The following is a 20,975-nucleotide window of genomic DNA, read 5'->3' as shown; positions in this document are numbered from 1 at the left end:
TTTTATTTACTTCATATGCCAATGAGGAATTTGTGAAATACCCCATTCTTAACTTAACCCTTAATAATATAGCTTCATTTGTTTGTAATATTAATTTGAATGTGCTGCTCAAATAATGCTCAGAACAGCCTGCTAAAAGACAGAGGGGAATGTGGACTGTTTGAACATATGGATTTAGAAAAACTGTAGGTGTGTTTAAAATACACCGTTATAAAAAATGGGTCAACAAGGACCAGCTCTTTAAGGTGAGCTCAGAGAAACGGCCTCACGAACAACGGTGACCAGCAAACAGGACCACATTCAACTGTGAGATCAAATGAAACAAATCAGTGTCAACATTTTTATTGTTTAGTCTTATACATGGATCTATATTCATACAAGTCTCAAACTTGCAACAAAAGAAATACTAGTATCTCTACAATCTTAAGCAGGATTTAAAGATGCTACAGACTGATCGTTATAAATAGCCTGTGAACAAAAACAGAGGAGATACTGTACAGTCGCTGAGGTCTGTCTTTATAAAAGGCTTCAGGGTGCGCCTCTGTCCTCTTACATTTAATAACAAAATATCCGCTTTTCTAAGGAAATGGGATTAATAAAAAATCTATTTAAGGAGCAATGCATCGTGTTAGTCTGTGGTTTAAAAGTTGCTCAGCTCCTTAGCTCTGTTTGGAGCAAAAAGAAATCTGTAGTGCTCAGAAAGTCTATAGGGGATGACGCACCGTCACATTTAAATGCTTCTTACAGACAACAAAAAAGGTTACACAGTGGCTGGTACACTGGCACATCTGTGCTGTAACTGTAGTTTTTACCAACAGCCCCTTCAGCTCAGGGTTCTTTCAGATTCATTCTGTAGTAGTCTGAGATTTCAGTAGTCAAAGTCAGTCTCTATGGCTTTTTTTCTGTTTTCAATGGCACCACTCCACTGCAGGAGACCATCAAATTAAACACTGTGCATACATGCATCTGTGTTTGCATAGAGCTAACACACAGGATCACCAATGATGGAAAAAATCTAAATCTTGTAGTGGTCAAGAATGAAAATTCAGAAATATACAGAAAAGACTTTGTATAAGGGGTGTGTAGTGCCTCAAGCATTTCAGGATGAAAGTCTCTACAGCTGACAGGGGGCACATACAATACACAGAGCCACTGACGGGGGTACCCTGGCTCCACAACAGGTGCAAATACACAGTAATGTTATACATGACTTTCACAAAGTCGTAAACCTACAAGAAGCTGCTTCACCTGTGGATGTCCAGACAGCAGCAGCAGCTTCAGGAGTGTCAAGGCCAACAGCGTATTAACAAATGGCACCTCATGATAACGGGGGAGATTCAACAGCACTGGGGTCAACTGGAAGCTGTTCATTTTTATGAAAAAGCTGTCACTTAGTGATGTTGAGATAAACAGAAGGAGGAGAGGATAGAGATGGAGAGCTAGAGGTCAGTTACAGAAGACCAAGTGGACCTGCTGGCCATAGAAGAGGTGGCTGGAGCGCTCAGCTACGGCCCGCCTGGCGATCTCCTCACTAGGGAAGGTGATCAAGGCCTCGCCGCTGCACTGGCCACTGAAGTTGTACAGGATGAGAATGGCATCTGGCTGGAGCTGCAGAAACACAAACGCAGATGCAAGTGTCACTTATGTTCCTGCAGCTACACTGCGACGACACCAGGGGGAACCCACAAAGCTGAGAGATGACCTGGGAAAACTCAAACAGGCTCAGGTAGGTAGAAGTAAAAAGATTGATGAGCAGAGGCCATGTTGCTCCCAGCAGACCTGAAACCCACATTAGTCATCCAATAGTTTGCATCCATGCTCATTAAGGTTGATGCAGAAGGAAAACTCATCACAAGACATGCAGATATGAAACACATGGCTCATCGATTGATCATTAGCAATGACAGCAGTAAAATATGTAAAGTCGTCATGTTAAAGAATCACGTCAGTGGAAATGATAAGCAGCGAGTTAGGCCCTGAGTCACAAACCAGTTGCATTAGGCGGTTTAGTGTAGGAGTGCTGAATCAAGACCAATTAATACTGCACAGCCATGCGAAGGTATCCTGTGTTTCGGTGCAGCTCGGTGAAGTATAACATCACTACCACCGACTTCATTCTTGTGCTGATAATGCTGAGTGCCAGAATAGCTCTTAATACTACTTAAAGGTTTCTAAAGGTCCCCGTTCCTCGAGGACAAGCATACAAATATATTTCACCGTCACTGCAGAATCGTCACCAACCTGAGTGATTTAAAGGGCCCATGGCGCTTTTCCTCATCTTCTGAATTAATGATTACTTCCAGAAAAACTGACATTCTGGAAATGGTGAATAACTTTTAATTTTCTAGTCTCTCATTTTCTCTTTCATCTATTTAGCACTCAAGACATCAAAACATCAGGACTACTCGGTACTTAAACACTAAACTTTCCTGCACACGCTTCAGCTCCTGATGTTTCATATCCTCCTTGTGTTTCATATATTCTTTGTATTTTCCAGTATACTGGAAAACTGGAATCACATTCAAGTGTCCTTCAGAAATCCAGACTCAGCACTCCTAAGAGGTCTAAGGGAAAGATTTAATGAGGGAGATTAGTTTGACATGCCGAGCTCAGAACCTTGATGGCCAGATCGGGCATTTCTATCAAGACTGGTCCTGTCACAGTATCATTTGGCTGCTACGTGTATAAAGGCTCATGTGGGGAAAACAAAGCTATGTGGTGATCTTGTGTTAAGAACAACACAGCCATCATGGTCTAGTACATTCTGGGGGTTTGAGTTGTACAAAGTGAGCACAGTAACACGTGACGATCAGTGCGCTCACTGGCGTACTAAGCATTGCTTTGGTGATTTGCAAGTCGTTTAACTGCTGTCGTTTGAACACAAATGTGAAGCATGTTTAATGTACCCTACGTTTTAAGAAGTTCAATTCATTTTCTATATGCCAAGTTTATTCTCCAGTGTCTTGACCTGCAAATCACCAACTCAGTCCCACTGGCCTACAGCTTTGTGTCTTGGAAATGCCCTCTCTGTCCACACTGGTTCTCTGTACTGGAGGCTCTTCTTACCTTGGGCTGAGTCCCTAAAGACAGAGCCATTCTTTGGGCTGAATCAAACTCCTGGCCTGTTCGTTCATCTGAACCACGCCGCTGTACTCATCAGGGGCGTACTACAGATACCATAATAATGAACGGACAGTCAGGGCAGGAGGGCTCCACATTGTTTCACCACATTGACAGATACACAAAAGATTCACAAATATACATGTTCAAAAATACTCCAGGTTTTTGAAGACGACATTAACACACCAAACCAGAGACACACACACACACACACACATACTGGCTGAACAGGCTTCATTTGAACCACACAGAGTGACGGTGTGGTAGAGGACACCAGTGCTGGTGAGAGAACTACCTTCTCATCCAGGTCCAGTGTTAGAAACATTACTGCAGCCAGAGAAATACACACTCACTCTATTAAGGCTACAATTACTGCAGTTCAGGTAACAGTCAGGATTGGAGTCAGTGCTACTGTCTCTCACTCACACACACACACATGAGCACTTGCACTCAAGTTCTCTCAGCTCAAATATAAAAAAAAAAAAAGATGCTGTGGTGTGATTTTGATTGCGGCCCCTGACTAAAGTAAGTAAACGCTCCCTATTCACAGACATGTTTTTTGTATTGCTATCTTCGTGAGGACTCTCGTTGACAGAACACCATCTCTAGCCCTTTACTCTGACCTTAACCACCACAACTAAATGCCTCACCCCGACCTAAACCCTCAGTCTTTAAGGTGTGTGAGAAAGTGAAATCCTGTCAAAATATCCTCACAAAGTTAGCCATACAAGTACACCCACACATACTCACTTCATCATACAAAGCTTGTACCAGCGCTACAGAATACGTGCCATAAAGACCAAAAGCAAACCCAAGATCTATGCTACAATACACAACACATCCCCGCTCTCTCCCCAGATTGTCAAACCGTCTGAAGCCAAACCTGCCGAAGTTCATACCTGCATCACACGACTCCATTTAATTTGGGCTGGCAGTGAAAAATATGGGAAGCACAATGCATTTATCATTACATTTTCTCTCCGCCAATTAACTTGAGTGACAAACTTTTGTAGTACATAGCTATAAATTTCTGTACAAGTGATCGGTGTGTGTGACGCCTCCACCCCTACAACCATCAATGCACTTTTTGTCTAGAAATCTGTGGCCACATTTTGGTGCAGGTACTGACTTGGTATCCCTGGAAGAAGCTGAGGATGTCCTTGACTCCAGTATTGTAGGGCAGACCCTGCATCCTGACCAGGGCACCAGGCTGGGCCAGCATAGTTGAGGCGGCGGCTGCACCAGGATGTGGCTGGGCAGCAACTGCTGCCATGGCTCCTGGTGGAGCTGCGAAGTAGCCAACGGTGGAGGGAGAAACAGGGGGACTAGAAGAAGCAGAGAAGTGAGAAACAAGTTAAAGACAGAAGGTGACCAGAGGGTAAGTGTAAGTGTGACCGGGGGGAGAGGCTACGGCTGTACTAACCTGGGGTAGTACGCTGTGTAGTTCATGTTCATATTCATATACAGGTGTGGCTGAGGGGCATAGTAGGCCAGAGTGGGAGCTGGGCTGTGTGCGGTGGTCTGCGGCGGGCTGGGAGAGCGGGGGCTGGTAGAGGGCAACCTCAGAGAGGCCGGCAGGTAGGGTGGGGAAGGCAGTGTAGGCAGTGGGGGGGGACAGACCTGCAGCAAGTGACAGACATTCAGAGTCTGGGCATTTACATGTTGTGTTAAGTGCATGCACAAAACAAACTAAATAAAAAAAAATATAATACAGCAGGCTGGATGGTGGCAGCCACATACGCGGACCATCAACGTCATGACAATGGCACAACGCAGACTTCAAACATGTCTGCCTGCTAGATCAGACAGCCTCTCAAAATTCAGCCAGTGGTCCAATAAGTGGAAAAGGTTTTACAGAAAATCCAAAAATACCACTATGAACAAAAGGAAAGCAGGCTGAACTGGTGACTTGAGAATCATTTGGCTGCGTTCACTTACAGGGAAGTTTGCAGGGTGGAGGGGGAAAAATGCTCATCTCCTCTGTGGAGCACTGGAACACCTCCACGTACCGGTCCTTCATCGTCTTTTTATGGCATTTCTGGGCCACCATAAACGCCTTGTCGGGTGACTTCATTTGGATGAAGGCATCGCCAGAGGGCCGACCCTGCACAGTGGGGAAGAGGAGGAAACAGAATAAACACATTCACGGGCGGTGGAGAAGTTACCGACCGATTTGGCTAAAACATGGTGAAGGACAGGGTTGGGTGATCACGTTCACTTAAATCTGTTAAATTAACTGATGCTGCATTTGTGTGGTGGTTGGAAAATCTGAGCAACGACTTATTTATGATTTTATCTGGACACAGTAATAAAGAGGATGAAGTGGTTCTGCACTGACATAAACATCGCCCTACTAAGTTTTTGGGTTTTGCTTGGACACATCATCATATTGCACATTTATTCAAATTCTTTAAGAATTTAAATGTGCTCAGATTTGTTCCATCTTGCAAGGTTTCATTCTACTACGATTTGTGGTACTTGGCTGAGGGTGTACCGGGATTTAACAGAGCCATGAAGCTTTACAGTAATGCATGTTCATGGGGCCACCGGTCTGACCTGCTGGTTGAGGACCATGTGGACTCCGTGGGGTTTGATGTCAGCGGTGTGCTCTCCCATGAACTCCAGGATGTCTTCAATGCCAGCGGCGTAGGGCAGACCACGAAGGCGGACGCAGTCACGTGTGCTGCTGGATGCAGGGAGGAAGGGAGGTGTGGTGAGGACTGGGACCGGCACAATGGGTGAAGAGGGCAGTGTGGAAATCAGAGGTGTGGACATATAACGGTTCAGGACCTGGTGAACACAAGAGAGGAGGGACAGTGATGAACCAAAACGCACTACTGCTAATCGTCTCCTGTAATTAACTCTTGTTAAATGAGGACAAGTTCACGTGACAGCCTCTCCACAGAGGGACTCTGAGTGTGTCAATAGCAGGCTTAGGTTTTCTGCATGTGCACAAGAGACATGAACTGGCATTTCACAATAAAGAGGAACCAGCTGAATGACAAGCACATAGCAGTTTCTCAGGGTGACTGAAAACAAAACAGCAACAATTGGGAAATAACACAAATATTTTTAGTTGAGCAAACTCCACAATCATCTGATTTATTGGATGACTCGACTGTTTCATGACATACTCTCCAATACCGTGGCTGTTCATTTGTCTGTGGTCATGACATCTGTTCTCTAGAAACAGAGGAAGGAGTTGTTGTGGACCTCGGCCCATGTTCAGCGGTTTCAAAGAGAAATTTGCTTGTTTATTCACAGGTTGCAAAAGTGCTTTTCTTAACAAGATAAAATGCATGATTTGTCCATATTCTCACCATAGTTTTGTTATATATCAAACAGCACTTTAATCACTGCCAAGGAAAACATGGGAATGTTTGGGTCTGAAATTAAAAATCAAAGCCACAACTCTTCATGTCACCATCTCAATGTTACTTCAAAACAGACATTTACACAACACAAACCAAGATGTATCAAGCATCTTTACCAGTTGAGCATTAAAAAGGAACCCTACCTGTTCCAAACACAAAACCAAAGGCCTCTTTATGACTTGCATCTGCTTTGACCCCTTTGCAGTACTTCAGCTCATTTTCCCAGCAGAGTTCTAAATATCTGACAAATCTCACAGCAACATTTACCTGTTGCACCTCAGCCGCTGTGCTCCGAAACAGCTCGATGTATCGCTTCCCCAGGATCTGCTTGTGCTTCTTCAGGGCGTTCTGGGCATACTCTTCACAGGAGAAGAGCACAAAGGCGTCGCCAGTGGGCCGTCCATCAGGGTACTTGACAAACAGTAGACCCTCTGAACCATCTGTAACTGGGCTCTCAGGACCCAGGAAGGACAGCACTTCCTGGTGTGTGGCGGTGAACGGCAACCCTCTCATACGGATGATCACCTGGTTCTCTTTGGATAGGAACTGGGTCACCTCATTGGACGTACCTGAGTCAGAGCACAGCTGGGATTAGTACCCGGCTTCAGCTACAAAACAGGACCAACCCAGTGTCACTGGTTTAAACTTTTTTTTTCCCCCTTTGTTGCTGACGAAGAAATATTATAGTATAAAAAGGAATGTAATCATTTCCATTTTTTTTGGTTTATCAATCATCTCATGGTTTAGAAATTGTCCCACTTTCCAGTGGTATCACCCTGTGCCACCCTCACATGTCCTTCCACCAGACAGCTACAGACACCTGTAGCAGGCTCAGGTCCTGGACCATCTCCGAATCTCTACAAAATTATTTTTAAACAGGTGTTTCCATCCCATCTGCTTTTTTTAGCAACATATTTTTTGTGATATGAACTATTTTATGATTTGGCATCCTATAAAAGAGAAAAAGTCATGAATAAAGTAATCGCAGCAGAAACAAAAATCAAAAGTTGGTTGTTCATACAGGCATCATGGCTGTTAGTGACCATCAGCTGTTAGTTCCCACTGATGTGTGCACACAGAGCCAGGTGGACCAAGTCAGATTTTTCACAGCTCTCTTCAGTGTCGCACATTTCACAAACACCTGCACTTGGTTTCAGGTTTATTTTTATATCAGGTTCCTCTTTTCTCTCCAACAGTTCAGACAGAATCCATTTGAGGTCAGATGAAGAGGATATGTTAATGTAATATGCAAAATAAGGACTATAAACACAACCCGTCTTGTCCCAACTTGCAGCAACTCCAATGGCTATAGTGCCATTAAACAGTATCCATGCATTAGCGCCATATTCAGTGAAGTAAGGTTTGAGCTATACAGCCTTCCATAGGCCTAGGCTACAGGGGGCTCCCATGAGGCTCTGAGCTCCTCTCCTCTCTCTCCATCCATCCATCTATATCCCACCACTACCCGTCACTGACTGTGTGTCTCCTCTCTCCCGTAGTGTGCCCTCTCTTTCTCCCTGTACCTTTCTGATGGTAGCCCTGGCTCTGGAGCTCTGTTTCTGATTAGCAGTCAGCGGCCACATCAACCTGCCCAGTGTTTGACTGTTTGTTGTGTCTTGTTGCTTTTCTTTTCTCTCTCCTCTATCCACTCAACCCAATCGGCAGAAGGCCGCCCACCAAGAGCCAGGGTCTGTAAGAGGTTTCCTCTGTTAAAGGGAGTTTTTCCTCCCCATTGTGGCCAAGCGCTGCTCAGGGGGGGGATTTGTTGGGTTTTTCCTCTATAATTATTAATTATTAATTATTAATTATTATTATTATTATAAGGTCTAGACCTTAGTTTATAGTGTCCTGAGACAAGTTTTGCTTTGATTTGGCGCTATACAAATAAAACTGAATTGAATTTGATCACTTTGTCAGTGAATAAAAAGTAAAGAACAGAATTCACCTGCACAACGAGCAGGATAAAGATGTGCATTTCAATGGCCTCTCATCTGATTAAAATTAATAATCAATGACTTCATCACTAGACGACAGTTATTTAGTGATTACATCAGAGATTATTAACTTAATCACTATGTGGCTGCTGTCTGGTGAGTAAGTTAAGGTATAGTTTGTATCTTACTGCTCAAGTAAAAAAAAAGAGACTATATTGAAAATGAATTAAGCATTATTGTCCATGTTCCTCCTACTGACCTGGAGACTAGTGTTTCTAAAGGATGACATTTCATTGTCCAGAACAACAATGTCACTATCTGATAAACTGAATATTTTGAATTGTTCACGTTATTGCTTTCATTACTACTGATAAATGTAGCTGTGTCTTGGCTGCTTGAACTATTAGGTTAAAGTCCAGTGTGCTGTCAATCCATACTGAGCTTAGCTCATCTGAGTAAAGTCCACAGTAAGTTATCTGTCTTTGTCTACTATCTCTGTCCTGTGTTACACTGGCTGCTGCTCTGCCATCCAGAGGCCCCAGGCCCTGCCTTTGTCTCTTCACACCCTCACTGCATCTGCACAGAGCCGGCCCTTTCACCGGCCTGCAGCCCTCTCTCCCTCAGGGGAGTGGAGCTCCAGGCTGAGCTGAACAGGTGAGTTGCTGTTAGCCGAGACTGAAATGTCTCTCCAACTGGCCTCAGAGGTCGAGCTGTGGATGAGGTGTGTGGGTGTGGTGGGGGGGGGGGGGGGGGGGTTCTCCTCACAAAGCATCATTCATTAATCCGAGATAAGCTCAGGAACCACTAGGATGAGGCAAAGACACAGGTAACAGGAGAGAGGGCTCCCTGCTCTTTTGCAGATGTGGAAGGATCCCATGAAAGAGCAGGCCAGCAGAAACAACCTTTTGCCACGAGTCTCCATACAAACATTCTGATAAAAGGGGGAAAAAATTAAAACCTGAAACCTAACCTCCAGCAATCTTGAGGAATTCCTCTCCTGTGGCTTTGTAGACCTGAGGAGACAAGAAAATGGATTCAGCTATTTCACTTCAAGCTCAATGGATGACAACTGACAGAGCTCCGCTCTAAAAACAAAAAAATATCTGATCAGTTTCTAAGTGATATGGAGCCTGAGGGAACATTTTTGAACATTCAAAACAAAAATTACACATTACAATTCCAATATGAGCGAACAAGAGGTAAACGCTGATTCTAACCTCAATGTAGCGGCTGCCCATGTGGTGCTTGTGGCGCTCCAGGGCCAAGTCCCTGTGCTCCGAGTTGATGAAGCGCACCAAGGCCTCACCGTTCCTCCTGCCCTGGGCATTAAGACACAGGGCCACGCCACCCCTGTCACATGGGGGACACAGGTACAGGCATGAGGATCAATAGAGTTCATGATACAGAACCACAACCAGAAATGTAACAGGTTCTTTATTGCATGGTCAGAACCGGGTAAATATGAAGCTGGAGCCTGCAGCTAATTAGTTAATCCCATCTCCCACACATTTAATCCAAATATACTAAAACCAACTGTAGCCTCAACACAGAAATTCAATCAGAGAGAGATGGAAAAACTGATACTCATCTAATCATCTGTACATAGGCTACTTTACATCACTTTAAATGGGGGAACAAAACATTACTGGGATCTTAAACAGTGCAAACCCTCTCCCTCCCTCTCCTCCTCACCCGCCCTGCTCTAACCTGCAGCCTGGATCTGTCCTTGTCTTTCTCTCCTGACATAGCTACAGTCCTGAGACCCAACTGTTTCAGTCAGAGGAGGCTCTGTGTTAGGTTTGTATACAAGCTGATAACTAGATGTTAAACGTAAAGCCAGGTAGCAGCTATTAGGTGTCTGCACCACATATTTAACTTAACTGATGTCAGTGGGGTAATACTCCTACTTGGAGCTTGATCTTCAGTATGCATTTTTAAATATCTCGATGTAAAGTCCTTTGCACCTCTGTCATTTTCTGAGTGCCTGACTTTAGTTACTGGCTGCTTGTCAGGTTTACCGAATGTGTGAACGGCCCGTTACAGCAGCGTGACAGACCAAACCACTGTTTTTGCATTATGAAGGAAAGTACAATTAGGAAGATAAAAATAACAAGGTTTTATGTGACTCACAAATAATATATGAAGTTGCCACAAATTACTCCCAAAGATTATTTAAAGGTTAGACAGTCATTTTAGGGCCCCCTTGACCCAGGGCCCGGGACAACTCACCCGGTGCTCCCCCCAGTTTGGCGGCCCTGTCTGTAATAGCTGAAAAAATTTAAAACTGTTTGTGCTATCACAGCAGCTGTTTCAAATAAGGAAAGAAATGCTGCAGATCGTGGTCAACATATTGAAAGCTCCAAAAATCCCTTCAAAATGCTCTGCTGCAACAGAAGTTTAATGAGCCACTTAGAAGACGCCCATCGAGCCCAACATACTTGGCAATATTAAGGCCTTTAAAGAAGCGCGCGATGTCTTGGTCCGACGACTGCCATGGAAGCCCTCGCGCTCTGATCACTGTCTCGCTGTCCACAGGCTCAGTCTTACTGCTGCACAGTGTTCCATGTGGAGACAACAGATTCATTACATTTCTGACAGTAACGTGAAAATGAACAATAACTGGAACAGATGATTTAAAGCTTTTCTGCAGATCACTGTAGCTTTAAGAAAAAGAAAAACACCATTGCTCTTGTTCAGCTTGAAGAAATTGGCCACAGATTGCAAACAGAGGCCGCTCACAGTAAGTGCTTAACACAGTAACACACTCCCATGACTAAATGTCAGGGGGCCATCGAGGTGACGGGTTTTTGGCAGCATTTGGTGTTTTGCTAATAGACATCCAAGTAAGCACTTGATGGCAAAGTTGGACAGCTTTAATGACACACCTGTGGTCTCCTTGTTGCTGTAATCAATGCTAAGAGCCTGACATGAGAAGTCTGAACACTGCTGAAGGGGGGCTGTAAACAACGCTACTAGAAAACAGGTGTGGTAGTAAAGCATGCACAGGGGGAATGGGAGAAATGTACTGAGAAGTTATACATACCATGTGCCGGAATCTAACTTGTACTTCACAGTTTCAACACAGGTAAATTTGTGATCTAAAAAAAGAAAAATCACACAGTATGACTGAATGTGTTGTTGGATCTTAAAAGTTCAGAACAATGTTGCCTCTTCCATGCTGTGAACGGTTGGCCTTGCCGAGCAGCGAGGGTCTGAGCACTGCATTCCTGTGACTTGTCACAGCCAAAGTCAGACATACTTGCTGTTATTAGGGCGACTGCCACAGTCAGGATGGAAGATATCCCATTAAAGATCAATTTACTTGCACTGTAAAATATCTAAAGCCACCTTACACCCATCCATGCTGACTAAGAGGATTTTAAGCTCTGGACACATCCAGCTTTGAACAGTGCCATGGGAGGTGGCAGATGAAAGTCTAGCTACTACTTACTGTGGGGCTCAGCCAGCATGCAGAGTGTCAGCTGCACCATACTCCTCACCTCCCGCACCCCAACTGTCTGCTCTGACACAGCAGGAAGACCAACAACTGCACGCACAGTTAAGGACGTCTTCCAGTTTTAACAACTCATCTGAAATCATTCTATGCTGTTGTCACACCCTCAAGTGAATTAGCAAAGAAAAGTTTTACAGTTTGTAAAAACAGGAGGTGTATTATCAGTTTTCCTTGCACCAAAAGGAGTATTTATAACAGTTTAAGTAAAATGTAACTGCAAATACAATTTTGTGAAGGATACATTCCAACATAGAGGCGAGCGTGAGCTTCTGCACTGGGCCTGCATTGGGGCAGCATTTGTGAAACTCTTTTCTCAGGTCCACAAATGAAAAGAAGCATTCAGGAAGGACAAGATTCTGCAAAGGAAGAATTAGGAAAATGATTCAGCGTGACAGTACAACAATCACCAGGAAGATAACAGACAGAGGTATATACAGTATGAGCTTGGATCATCTTGTGTGAGTTATGAGCAGGAATAGCATCCAAATTCATCAGGAAAGAACCCAGACTCAGTCACAGCATTTAGCTTGAGCACATTTCTAGAGAGCAACCAGTTTCCATGGTTTATCACACTATCGTATAACTGCAGACATGAATAGAGGAAACTGGTTTGTTTAGTGGGATTACTGGTATTCCAAGGCAGAGCAGGACATGCTAGTGCAATCAGCAAAAACATTTAAAACACTTTCATTTAACAGAGCAACAAACATTGTCTCCCATTAGAAATAACTCCTAAACCTCTGCAATGCTACTGAAAACCTTACAGAGAGCACGTCTGAAGAGACAGCGGTGGGAACTTGTACCTTTTTGGAAGCTTCGGGGTGGAGGGCCTGTCGGACGACGAGGGGACTGCTGACACAAAGTGTGTAAGAGCTTCTGCCGAGACCTTTCACCTCTGATGACACTGACTGGTGGAACTGCACGATGAAACAGGAAAAGAATATTTCAGAACCTTTACAGGACAAAGGAAGTAGCTTATTTTGCATTAATTTACTCCCAATGATTTTCAAATGTTGAGACTTAACATACTCTTCAAATATCTGTTGTACAAACATCACCCATTATGTGAAACTGAGAGTCATGCAGTGAGCTTGACTCTAAAGATAAAGCGGTGGCGGTGTCGTGTTTGTTTCTCATTAGGAACGCGGCCTGTCTAACAGGTTTACATGTTTGCCAGTGAAGGAGGGAGCAAACAAAGCAGAGGAATGATCACTAGGAGCACACGTTCCTCATGGCATGACCAACAGTCGCAGGTGGACAGGAGGGAAAACTGTACAACAAGTCCAACCTGTCTGTCTCCACTGTACAAGAACTACAACACCCAGTCCTAAATACCAGCACCTCCCACATGTATTTATAAGTATGACATTAAATAAGCCGCATTCCTTGTTTTGCGTCAACCTGCTGTTATCACCGTGTATCTGTCAGAGGCCATCGTTGCATCACGCACTCAGGCTAATGACATTTGAAAGCCAAACACTGCAAGTCTGAATTTTTTTTATGATTCTGCTTCAATTTGTTGTAGGAACAAAGCTGTGTTAAGCAGTTTTTGACCAACAGGGCTACAAACACTGCAAAACAAACTCACAGTGACAAAACTTTAACGCCCTAGGAGCTTATTAAATGTTAGCAAATGTTTGGCTCCTTAAACATTCAGTAGACACACAGTAGCCTGATGAAATCAAGTCTAACGTTCACTCCCCTGGTTTGAGAAAACAATCATAAGAAAATCATCTGAATCATCTGAGACTTGCTAAATGTTTCACCAGCTGCTCATTGACTTTAGCTTCCTTCCTGTGTGCAATGGGCCCAAACTACAGGTGATTTCCTCAGGCTGGGTGCCACATTTTACATAAAATCTGCGGTTTGGTGGAGAGCCACAGGGAGTCAACCACTCCAATGGGCTAAACAAAGCTGTTCTGGGATCTGCAGGACTAGTACATTTGTAACTCAAACTTCTGATCCACAATTATTCTCTCTTACTTACATTTTCAGCTCGACCGAGATCTCACAACTACCCATCTTTGTTGTCTCGATCCAAATGGTCGACACAGGAACCATCTACACCACAGCCTATCTGAATAAGATGTGGGGACTCTAACTTTGCATAATATTGACAGGTATTCACTTATTCCTCAGTGTTACAATGCAAGACAGATGCAACCTTTAGCATGTGTCACTGGCCACATCACAAAAGGTACAACAACTGTTTTTCCCTTCCTCGTCCTTGAACCCTCACTCACCTCCATAAGAGTGAAATCAGTCTGTCTGAACATCACCTTAAACTCGGTGACATGGCCACTGGCTACATATGACAGCTCTTCAAACAGTGAGAAAGTATTAGATGTGCATGTTGGGGCATGCTCTGTAACAGTCAGAGAGAAATGCAGAGTTGTTTGGCAACTCCAGCCAGCTGCTGACAAGGGAACAAATTAAGGGAATTTTGGAGTAATTCATCTGAGAGGGGGAAAGAAAGACCTATAACAGATCACTGGTCACTGAAGTTTGTGTTTAAAAATAACAGAAATCTTGAGTCCACGCTTTTCTGTTGTGTTAGAAAGAGAGAGAGAGAGAGAGAAACAGGCGGTCTTTGCACCAGGCACCTCAGGCCCTTTCTGTAAATGTTCCTGCAAGTTTATGGGTCAAGGTCATGAGAAAACAGGAGCTGCACTTTTGAGTTTCAAAAACATCTCTAGCTCCAGAGCTTGTACAATTTGCAAAAACTGTGGTTCTGGTGAGTGAAACAGCAACCCCCAAAGTTATTCGGTTTTACACTGAGTAGGTGAGTCGACCATGTGAGAGGCAGAAGGTTCATGGGTTGATGCCAACATCTGAGGGTTGGCTGCTTAAAAAAAAACAAAACATGACTGTATTTTTCTTAAAAGTATATGTATGTAACAGCAGCATTATTCTGAACCATCAGGTTGTGATGACAAAAGTATCTTAGTTATTGGTGATGACAAATATCAAAAACCACCTTGTGTCAAAATGTGAGTCATCACACACATAATGCAAAAATAACAGAATTACCTTTTGGCAACATTGACTTTATCTGCACTTTCATATTTGGTCCAAGTTTATTTCAACTAGTCTTTTATCCAGTTCAAGATAAACAAATTGTCCTGACCACAATATCAACACATCGCCCAGACGATACATTAAAGCCTTCATATACAGTGTACACACACGCACAAACACATATACACATTATATATGCATATTTAGAAAACCTTTTATAATATTCATGTTCTGCACATGTACAGGACATCTCATGCGACCTTTGCCGTTTTCATCATTTCCTCATGTGTCTAAAAAGCTCACTGTGCCAGTTAAGTAGTCCTGTATCTCATCTAATCCAACCTACATGTACTGTAGATTTCAATGTTCCTTCATGACAAAACACAAAAATCCAAAGCAATGACACAACAAACATCAGTAGATTAATTCAGTGGCACAGTTTAAGCACAGTCATCCAGCACAGTTTCATGTTTACAGTGATAACAAGACTAATGTTTGCTCATAGCTCTGCATGCAGCTCCACCTTGGCCAATTACTAAAGCCGGATTATGGAGATGTAGCACACCTTCTCCTGCTCTCCTCTGTGTCAGAATTCACAGTTTCAACTGAGCAAACAAGCCGAAGACTACTCCAACAAACACATGAACATACAGAAGTCTAATTCCAGTAATACAGTCATTATCAGGCCTTCCTGGCACATGTGGCTCTGCTGTGAAACTGTGCCAGCTCATTACCAGGTATGTAAATGGTAAATGGTCTTATACTTGTATAGCGCCTTTCTATGCTTTTACAGCACACTCAAAGCGCTTTCACATTATTCGGCCATTCACCCATTCGCACTCCCAAGCACTCACGCATTCACACACCGGTGACTTCACCGGGAGCAACTGGGGGTTGGGTGTCTTGCTCAAGGACACCTTGACATGTTGACTGGACAAGCTGGGAATCGAACTGCTAATCCTCCGGTTAGGAAACAACCCGCTCTACCTCCTGAGCCACAGCCGCCCCCATAAACCATCTTACCAGGAGAAGAAATTTTAGTTTAATTCAACATCCATTTCACCAAGACTGTAAAATAATTACTAGTACAATGTTGCATCACAGTCTACCCTCTGAAAGGCATTTCCACAGCTGAGAGGGAGGAAGTGGCCTTTGAACATGGTCCTATCAGAGTCTGCTCTCCAGTGCAGCCTGACTGATTGTATGAGGTAGAGCACTCATAAGAACACTGATAAGAGCTGCAGGGAGTGTCAGGACACTGTTTGAGGCACCTGAAGCTAAACACACACACACACACACACACACTCAGGGGCCTGCACCACAATGCGAGAGTAGTGGCTTATCCTGCTAACTTTGGCTCAGCTCAGGTTCCAGTACCACGAAGATGGCTAATTTTTAATTGGGCTAGATCACCATGGTAACTTAGGCTGCACAGCTAACCTGCTCTTAAGCAGGTTAACATCAGAGGATCGAATCAAAACCTGTCAACAGCCTGAGAATCAACCAATCAGATCACTGGGAAAAAAGTGATTATTCCTAATGGATCCGGACAGGGTGTTAACATCAGAGGATCGAATCAAAACCACCATCAATGCCACCCGTCAGGGTTTTACAGGTTCCATCACTGCTGCTCAGAATAAAATGAGGCGACTCTGTGATCATGGCCTTTCATAAAAAAAACAAAAAAAAAAAAACAACCCACACTATGTTAAATATTTCCTGTGATTATAAAGGAGCATCTGACTCGAGGCACAACCCCTCCTCCTCTGTCCTGTCCTGTTCTCTCCAGCAGCACAAACAGGGTTTTTTGAAAAAAAGTTCCTTTATCATCAGACAAAGGAGAAACCAATACACACTGAATAAGGTGCTTAAAATTACACTGTGTTCATGTATGGTATATTCTTAGACTTTCCTTAATATTTGAAAGTTTTTTCAAGAGTTTTAATAGCTTCTTATTTTATTCTTATTATTCGCTGTAACATCACTTCTTGCTCTGGCTATAAATGATTTTCCCCGCAGGTATCACCACTACATCTCATATTAGTTTCAGGGGCTGATTTTACCGGTACTCATGGTGCTGTCTGTTCTAATTATCAGCTCCAACTCTTTCACACAAACGCACTCGTAGACTGAGAAGAAAACCCAGATTTAACAGAGCCGGCAGAAAACCAGATTCATTGTACCAGTTATCCAGGATAGCCCGTGTTAAGCTCAGTGAAGCCAGATAACCCCAAGAGAGCCAGAATAAGGTGAACTTGGTCTCAGGTGTAAGTTTGTGACTGGACCAAAAACAACATGGACAAAACAGTGTGTGACTGAGGAATGTTTGAGTGTTACCTTAAAACAGGGAGAAGACCTTTCAGTGAGTTTATATGAACTTGATTATTTGCACCTATTCATGGTTTCTGAAGTAAAACAGCGTCTTAAACATCACAGCCATAAGAAACTCAGCTTCTTTTGCCCTGAACGGAAAAAAGAACAATAGGCTACCAGACTGTGTAAAGCTCAAACATGCACACAGAGAGAGAAACTGTTCTCCCACTCACTGCCCCATTAGTTTAAAATCCTCAGAATGTACGGCTCAAAGTTTTTTTACATGAAAAAAAAATCTTGAACTTGAATCATTAATCTGAAAATAATCCAGTACACAATAATTCAGCACACAAATAAGTAATTGCCGTGGGTGTAAATATACTCTCGAATTTCCTGCAAGGAACTTGTTTTCATGTGCACATGTAGATGTGGTCGTTGTTACAACAGGCAGATTTTCCTTTACAGTGGCATTAACGTGATATTTTAGAAACCTTCAGATGCATCCAGCTGAAGCAACATGATGATGAGATGCAATAACTTTATCATCTCATGCTTATCCAAATCACAGTCGTGTGTGTTATCTTTCTGCAGCCTTTTGGCGTAGTGTTACAGTCCAGGCTGTGTGAATCACTCTAGTATGTGAGTAGTCATGTTAACCATCTCACAGCTTTGTAAGCAAGCACTGAATATTAGTAACTTAACGCAGAGCTGAAGCCAGTAGTCAGTGTTTCTAGCTGCTTTCTCTCATAGCAGTGAAGACAGTGCAGAGTTTTGGTTTCACAACAACAAGGTGTACTCTGCTCTCACAACACATACAGCTCCCTACAGGCCGTGATGTCCTCAATGTCTCAGACTATACAATTAGGTGAAACATCCATCAGCCTACTTCCAGAAACTACAGCAACCTGCAGCAGCGACATGCACACATAGCATATAATGTTATTAACAGCTACAGTAATAAAACAACATGTTGTCTATAGCCAAATGCTCTTTTCTGAACAAAAACACAATATCAGTGTTGTACTTGGTGACATTCATCCACTGGAACTAAAGCACAACAAACTGTAGAAATGTTGGCTGCACCAGTGCAATCTGTTAGTGTGACTAGGAAAAGCAAAATGTGCCGGTAGGTCTGGGGCATTTACAGAATATAGCTGAAAAATGAACAGCGATTCATGTTCACAGAGCATTAAAAAAAAAAAAAAAAACACAAGCCGACATCCAATTAATTGTGTAACACTCACTCGTAAATTAAACACAATAATATGGTGTAGAGCAGGCAAATCATGTGGAAGTCAAACAGCCCTGCTAATCTCTTTAAACTTTTCTACCTTCATGCATCTTTCACCAGAGAAAAGCAGCAGATGTTCTTGGGAGCTCTGCTCAGTATCACAAGCTCACCTGTAATGGGCAGCTGCTTATTTCCCTCTAACAATAAATACTTTGGAATGGGTCCCCAATCTAAAAAAAAAACCCACATTTCAAACTCCTTTTCTTTTCTTCATTCTATAAACAAGGATAAAACTGATCCTTGTGTGACCAGCAGGGAGAGAAAGTAACCAGTGAGACAACGGCATGAACAGAACAAACCGATTGCTTGGGTTAATATTTGAAGGTTCAGCACACAAACAAACCAGGCCTGTGTGAGGCACAAGTGACATCAGCATTTAGACCAGACTCCATTGTAATTTCTGTTTTATGCATTGCCATAACCCCAACAGCACCAGAGGGAATTTCAAGAAATAACAGCCCTCATTTTCAACCTTGCACGTCAACACCAACACTCTGGTCCAGCATGATAATTAGAGGTTCTTGCACTATGGAATACTGCAGGGACACAATGGACGCACCCAGCCCAAAGAAACACTCTTTTGAGGTTGGTTGAAAAACATGTTTGGCAACACAGGCACACATCTCCTTATAGGGGACGCACCAGAAAGCAAATTCAGGTCTGAGTCATACACCAGCACCATAAGCAGCTGCTGAGGATGAAGCCTCTTCTCCTGTCTGTCCTGCAGCCTAAAAGCAAGGTGCGGTCCCAGGTAAACATTCCCCCTTCCAGATGTCAAGACAAGACTAGACCTGTGACTCCTCCTTATGTGCAGGCGCCTCTGGCTCTGCCCGTCCTAGCCCAAGAGCTTCCTCAAAACTGTCAGGACCAAGCTCACCCAGGTGGATGGCCATTTTTTGGGGGGGGGAATTTAACACTCCTCACATTAACTTACACGTCAGGCTTGTCGTGGCGCATTTTGCTCTGGGCAAAAACCGTCAGAGGAAAGTTGGCTTTGTTTAATTAGCGTCTGTATTTATCTTCAAGTTACCGGTAGCAAAGATTTTATCAGCTGCTGCGGTCTTCACACTGTACAACACTAGTGTGAAATTTCAAGCTGGGTATGAAACTGAGCAGCAGCATTACGAGGCCTAATTCAGGTGGGAACAGGCATAATATTCCATGATACGACCGTCACGTGTGTGACTCACCTGCTGTAGAACTTTGTCCAGGGGCTCCGCTTTGACGACGTCCTCCAACGTCAGCCCCGTCTCCTCTCTGCACTGCTCTGTCAGCTCCAAAGTGTCTGGCTTGACAAGACATCTGTGAAGCTTCCCAACCTGTGAAGGGATTTAGCGTTTCATGACGCAAAACACAGCGTGAACGAAACTGCTGATTTATGACAAACGTGTAGGCTGCAGCCACCAACACTCTTCAGAGTCAAACAACTGACAATGTAGTTGCAAAAAGCACTTAATTGTCAAAGCGTTGTTTACATCGAGAAGCTTACATGCCAAAACAAGAAGGTGTGTTTTCTCCATTAGGTGAAACTACACTCCTCACCTGCTTGTTATATTTTGGTCGCACACCTGTAAAAGGTGAGCTAGGGAGACGGCTGGACAGAGGACTGATGTTAGCTAGCATGAGAGAAAAGCAGCTACAGACGGATTCAGAGAGCACACCATGTTGATTTAAATGTCACACATACTGTTCCACTACAGGCAGACACTATGCCACAAACACTCTGGGTACACAAGAAACCGTACAACGAACGAACGGGTCAGAAAGGTCCGTACCTTTTTCTCATGTAGATCCACAATTTGCCACACCAAGAGAATTATTTCCCTCTCATCCGAACCCAGTTTACCCCCATTTGCACCAGCTGTTGCCCCAAAGAACACCACCAGAGTATCACTGTGCGAAGCCATCAGGGACCACAAGGGTAAAAACTACAATTAAAGCAAAGATTAAAATAAAAATAACACGAGGTTTCACCTTTTCCAAGTGATAAGAAGAGCGAACAAAAGGGCTGGAAACTCAATTGAGGTACACGGAAAGAGAAAAGGAGAGGTTATTTTTCAGAGGAGCCACGACAGAGTTTGCGGTCAGAGACTCTACCTGTTGTTGTACTTGAGTGTGCTCTATCCAGAGATACTGGTTTAACTGGTAAAGAAGGGTGGAAATCTGTATTTCCTTCACACGAACTCCATACCAAGCCCTGTTTTTTTTTCCCCTTCTCCTTTCTATCTACGCGAGGACAGCCCCGGGGGCGTCGCCTATTGGCTGGTTTGCAAAGGTGAGGGCGGGACGCGGACGTGAGCACTGTAATCCTATTGGTCAGAGTTGTGGAATCAGGAAGTAGTCTGGCAAAACAAGGCCCTATACCTCCATGAGGTACAGAGCCAACTGTTTCAAATTGTTTATGCAAAATA

General features: G+C 43.6%; 1 protein-coding gene across 1 annotated transcript; it reads right to left on the bottom strand.

Annotated features, from left to right (window-relative positions):
• Positions 1–332: 332 nt before the first annotated feature.
• On the bottom strand, positions 333–20,784 carry esrp2 (epithelial splicing regulatory protein 2). The gene is given in 17 exon segments (XM_020590039.1): positions 333–1,608; positions 4,250–4,445; positions 4,544–4,657; positions 4,659–4,740; positions 5,059–5,224; positions 5,677–5,910; positions 6,762–7,063; positions 9,399–9,441; positions 9,646–9,778; positions 10,867–10,977; positions 11,472–11,526; positions 11,880–11,975; positions 12,184–12,298; positions 12,746–12,859; positions 19,755–19,883; positions 20,340–20,492; positions 20,662–20,784. Coding segments are annotated over 16 exon segments (2,184 nt in total). The 5' UTR covers positions 20,472–20,492; positions 20,662–20,784; the 3' UTR covers positions 333–1,446.
• Positions 20,785–20,975: the final 191 nt, after the last annotated feature.

This window comes from Monopterus albus, unplaced genomic scaffold (assembly GCF_001952655.1).
Source record: "Monopterus albus unplaced genomic scaffold, M_albus_1.0 scaffold10.1, whole genome shotgun sequence".
Lineage (NCBI taxonomy): Eukaryota > Metazoa > Chordata > Actinopteri > Synbranchiformes > Synbranchidae > Monopterus > Monopterus albus.
Note: the sequence above shows the minus strand (reverse complement) of the source record. Positions and strands in the feature narration are given on the sequence as shown.